The 5,631-nt window shown below is 37.6% G+C and overlaps 1 protein-coding gene across 1 annotated transcript in view; it reads right to left on the bottom strand.

The window, feature by feature from the left end:
* Positions 1–3,648: 3,648 nt before the first annotated feature.
* The window catches only part of pals2b (protein associated with LIN7 2, MAGUK p55 family member b), a 23,848-nt gene continuing 21,865 nt past the window's right edge, over positions 3,649–5,631 (bottom strand). The window contains exon 13 of the mRNA XM_014011246.1: positions 3,649–5,332. Coding sequence (XP_013866700.1) covers positions 5,156–5,332 — 177 coding nt within the window. The 3' untranslated portion in view covers positions 3,649–5,155. The remainder of the gene's footprint in view (positions 5,333–5,631) is intronic.

The following is a 5,631-nucleotide window of genomic DNA, read 5'->3' as shown; positions in this document are numbered from 1 at the left end:
AATGTAATTAGTCTGTGTGGTTTGTAATATTGTAAAGGCCAGTTGACCAGTTAATCTCTACATATTCTTTTTGTCTTATTTACTTTTTGGATAACTCAATGTAGACATTACTGAAAAATATTAGGAATCTTGTATTGATTTACCTATTTAGAAAACCAACAGATCACACTGGTGCAAAGAATTGTTTTTGTTCTGGTGTAATGCTTTTGTGTGTTTGTAAATTACGAAGGTGTGGACTCTTGTTTGCTGTTTTTATTTTTTATATTTTTGTGCTTCAGCCTGATATTCCCTCCCGTCCCCTGCAGAGCTGTCTTATAAACTTTGTCCTGAGTTTGGCTTGTGTAACACATTAGCACCGTGCCATGCAGAGTGATGCTTGTTTTCCTTTAATCAGTTCTGTCGCTTGCAGGTGTTAGGTGTTTTTTTTTTTTTTTTTTTTTTTTTTTTTGATTCTGTCTGATTCGCAAAATACTGCTCACTTCTGGCTTTTTTTTTCTCATATTGAAACTTCTTGAAGCATTGCGATATATCAAGTTGTTATGCCAGTCACTTGTAGTAATGTGACATCCATGTGGTCTTTAGCTGCAAACACAAATTCAAATGGGATCGAGCCATTCTTTCTCTTCCATGTAGTAGTTTTAAATTTTAGCCACCCGCCTTACTTCAGCCCTAAATAGTTTGGCTAATACACTCACAGAGCTTCAAATCAATTCAGACCTTCACACATCTAAAAGTGTTGGACTATGAGAGTCGTTTTTAAAGCATTTCTAGCCTCGACACAGGCTTTTTAGATTCAATTTGCAAAAACTCGGAGAACTACCTCAGAGCGGCGTCTGGTGCTAGATRTATCACCACGCACTGAAGAGAAATAGTAAATTCTCGCGGTGACCAAACTTACATGAGAGCGCCGTGTTTTCTTCATGAATGGGGAGGAAAAAAAACCCTACTGGGTCGCTTTGGTTAGGGGCAGTTTTAGAGGACCAAATCTTTTTGAATCCTTTGTCTCGTTGTTTTGAGGGAAATCATTTAAGACGGTGAAGGAAACAAGCCAGCATGTAGAAATCAAAGAAGCGGACTGAGTGAGTCGACTGTTCTAAATTCTGATTGATTGATGTGTGATGTAAGAWGCAGCAGCAAAGGTTTACAGTGATTTGTAGCCAATCACATTAGTCTGTGGACTTTAGATGATTGGTTTTTAGTGTATAATCCAAGTAAGGGTCTCTGCAGTCAATAGGTGGGAGTTTCTTGAGCGTGGCCATAGTTTGGGTTTGCAGTGATTGGTCAGATTGACGTGTAGGCGTGGCTTGGGTTAAAGCAACCRGGTAGAAGAGGAAACGATCACATTATATTTACATGTTCACAATATTAAAATGATCATCTCCATCTGACCAATCACACACGCCCAAGAAATATCCATTTTTTGACTGCAGAAACCTCCTCCTCGTAAAATCGCATTTTTAGTTTGTCAAAACCACTATTGTCTATTTCAGCTTTACCCCCAAAAAGTTAAAACCTCATTTTTTTTTTTAAGTGTTTATAGCCATGAGATCGGATGCATATTTTTCCTGCTGTTTCAACCCAGAACTGCAATAAAACGTGAACTCTGTTCACCTCCTCCGTACTATCAGCTATACTCTGCGCCATTTTTTTTTTTTTTTTTACAAGGTTTGCATGTGACATTTACCAAAGGGAATCGACATGTTTAAACATATTAAACTCTGATGAATCATTCGACGAAAGGTACATAAGAGGCCGGGTGTCAGTTATCTCCAGATTTCATCAAAGCTGTAAACATTGCAGCTTTTTTTTTTTTTTTTCTTCCCCTATGTGCCTTTAGTCGAATCTCTCCTCTGTCGACCCAGACTTTTGGGCAAGCGAGTTCTTTGTAATGACATTTTTATTTTTTTTTTAAATCAATCATGCAACCTAGCATGTTAGATGCTGCATAGAACGATCAGTATTCGTGTTTGCACTTTCAAAGCAGTCTCTCAAAAAGCGATTAAGGAGAAAAAAAAGGCGCCTACATGATGTTGGGCACAAAGTTAAAAAACTGACGAGGTATTTTGTGCTATCAATAGGAATTATAAGGAATAATGACTTTAAGAAGCTTTTCTAAAAATGTTATATCTCTCTCTATATATATATATATCTATATATTCGTGGAGTACCTCATAAGCCTGATATATGCTGCATTGACTTTTTTTCTCTTCCTCCTCCTTGTTAGCATACTTCATATTGTCAAATAACATTCTGATTTTCCTCTCCTGGGAGGTTTGAAAGTCACCACAGGCTGCCACAACCAGTTTCTCTTCTAACCTGTTACACCTTGTGGCCAAAACAAAAAGATTTATGCAATTAATTATTTTATTTAAATGTTTCTCTAATATTTTAGCCAAAAATGATTCAGAGTTGATGCTCGCCGTGACTGTTGACTCAGGTATTGCCATAGAAGGGCTTTATCTGCTTACCCCTGTAACCCTCCCCTCCTTACACTTTTGTCTTAAAGTAGCCTGAGTGCTACATGTGAGGTTTCTGTTTGGCCTTAAAAGTTGATGAAATTATGCACTACAGTTTTACAGACATGAGCGACAGCTTTAATCCTTTTTTTTTATTATTCATATCCTGTTACCTACCTCCCAAGAATGTAGTCTGTTCTGGAGTTTAGTTGACTGCAATGTTCTTTCCTCCCACATTTAGTTTTTTATTTTTTCCTCATTCTAAAACCACAAAATCAACCAAAGTCTCCTGGCAAAGGCAGCCCCGCAGAGCCGTGTGAATTCAAACCTCCCCTTTTATTTAAAACCACAAACATGCCAAAACTGAGTTTGCCGTCTGTTCTGTTCTTGTGAGGGATTTCATTTCGCTGAAATAATGTCTTCACATCCAATGCTAAAGCTCCTTGTTCTTGTAAAGTTGTAGGCTTTGATTTTTCTGAGTCATATTTCCTTTTTTTCTTTTTATTTTGGAGGTAATAATTATGCTTACAGTTCACAAAATAAGCTGTAAACCCTGTTAGGACAAAAAAATGTGAATGTGTGTCACTTACTATAGTTCACTCTTTGGCTTGACTGTAAGTTGCGTTTTAATAAAAATGTTTCAAACATGTGGTGGTGCGGTTTTTAATTTATTTCGTGTCTTGATGTTTTTGCTGAGTTTAAGTTTGACTCATTTTGTGACCAACATATGAAAGAAGGCCTCAGTAATTTATAAGTTTATACAACAAAGTTAAAGTGTTAACCTTACTGATGGGTAGTTGAACTCTCGTTGAACGTGTCGACACCGACACATTAATGGCTGTCCTGAATGTTACACTTGTTTCTCTGCTCTAACACACTTGATTTGAATGAATGTGATTAACAGCCTTCTGCAGAAATGGAACAGGTTTTTCAATTACTGAATCGTGTTTGGAGCAGAGAAACCAGTAAAATTTGCAGGATAGCGGCTCTAGGGAAACAGGGTTAGACGTTTGTTACTCAGATGTCAAGCTGGAGCAAAGGCATGGATTCAATGAAGTGTGACATTGACATGAGTGGAGCTCATTGATGCATCAAGTGTCCAGATGTGCAGTTTGACAGTTCTATGATGAGGTGATCAATTTAGAGCTCGGACAAGTGTTTTGTCCTTGAACGATGTAAAAAAACAGGTGTATTAAAAACTATTGTCACATCTTTAATTCTCAATTTCCTCATAAAAATGTTAAAAACAAAGACATGGGGTTGATGAAAGAACATTTCAACAATGTAGAGAATGTTCATGAGGTAACTTCCCAAAGTGCAAGAATGTTCCAGAACAAAAATGGTGTTAAAAGATTTAAAGGGGACAATTTGTTTTTTAATCCTTCTTCACATTTAAATCATTCAGTTGGGGTCTATATAAAGAGGAGCTGGAACGCTTTGGTCTGAAATCCTCGTTACTCCACAAGCCTCTCTTTCACCTCTTATGRGATATCTCGGATCAACTCGTTATGAGGCTGTCTCTTTAAATCCAAACAAGGCCCCCTTCCAGTGATCATTGTCCACCCAAACTCATTTTGACCATTTTTGCAGTTTGATAGTGTGGTGGCACAGAAATTTAGTTACAAATCAATCAAAAGATCATCAACTGAAGACTTTTCCATCCAGTCACATGTTGGAGCCAGAGGAGAATACTGTGACAAGATTGTTTAAAAAAAAAAAAAAAACGTAATCAAGAAAACTTAACAGGTTGAAAAATATGACCCAAACAGAATAAAGACATCCACACAGCACCAGAAAAGATTAAATTAAACTTCTCTGCAGAGACTCAAAGTACACGAAATGTATTTAAGGGCTAAAAAAAGTGAATTTTGCACAATATTTCCTCTTTTAAAGAGCGATATTTCCAACTGAAGACTTTACTTTTTAGCATTCAAAAAGGTACTTTATTTCAAAGCGGTGGATCTAAAACCTTTTTTTAAAGTTTGGTGCAGGACTTTGGCATGGACTTGGGTTTGTGCCACATTCACAGAACTGAAGACATCAGTCAATGACACGATGAAGACAAACAGGAAATTCAAAAATAACTCAGGATCATGTGGTCACACACCATAGATCACAACACTGATTAAAAAAATGGTAAAAATGTTAGACAAAATAAAGGGTTTGATCTTGACCATAAAAAAGGATTTTGTTTCTGGAAGATGTCGTTTGAAGAGTTCAGGGCCAGCTACAGAAAAACACTAAATAATTCAACAAACAGGAGATAAGAACAGCTACATGTGTTCAGTCGTGGAAACACTGCATCATCGTTTGACTTTCCTTGATCTTACGCTGAGCTTCGGGGGCAATCATGAATTCTGCTCATCAAGGATGGAAGACTGAAGGAAAAACATTACTACAAAATAAAAGTATGGAAGGACAACAATAAATTAAGAAACATTTGGTCCAAATACATCACAATAGTTTCATTCCCTGGAATCCCACATCGGATAGAAAGATCTTTCATTAAAAAAGTATAAAATAAATAAGTGCTCTTTTCCTTAGAGTGTTGCGTAGAAAAGGAGTTGCACAGTGTGCAGGCCTACGAAGAGAGAGCGATCAGATTTCATTACATATCTTGTTTTTTCAGTAGTATTTCCTCCCTCTTGTCCGATTTGTCCGGCTTTGCGGTCAGAAACAACAGAATCCGGTGCTGGTCCTCAGTAAACCCAGTTCACCGGGACCCACTGTGGTTCTATGCACAGCGTGTCCACGGCGGCCTGTAACGTCTCGAAGGCTTTATCCAGGTTGTCGTTGACGATGGTCAGGTCAAAGTAGTGGCTGTACGCCCGCTGGATCCGGGCGCTCTCGTCCACCGTCTTCTTCAGGTCCACATCCTGAAAGGACACGAGGAAACAGGGCATAGAGTCAGCAACAATAATGAGATATTAAAAAAATAAAATTACAAATGGATATTTAGTAAAACAACACATTTTTGATTCATTTCAATGTGATTAAAGATGGCCGCCACAGCTGATTAACCTTAGCAAACACAAAACGGGCTAAGACTCAGCCATTTTGAAAGATATTGTCAAATGTGGTACACAGTCAGCTCTCACAGATAACATATTTAATTAAACTTCATATTAATGGTCAATAAGCTTTCCTTCAGGGAATGCCAGTTTCATTTCAAATG

The sequence above is a fragment of the Austrofundulus limnaeus genome, unplaced genomic scaffold, assembly GCF_001266775.1.
Source record: "Austrofundulus limnaeus strain Quisiro unplaced genomic scaffold, Austrofundulus_limnaeus-1.0 Scaffold78, whole genome shotgun sequence".
Classification (NCBI taxonomy): domain Eukaryota; kingdom Metazoa; phylum Chordata; class Actinopteri; order Cyprinodontiformes; family Rivulidae; genus Austrofundulus; species Austrofundulus limnaeus.
Note: the sequence above shows the minus strand (reverse complement) of the source record. Positions and strands in the feature narration are given on the sequence as shown.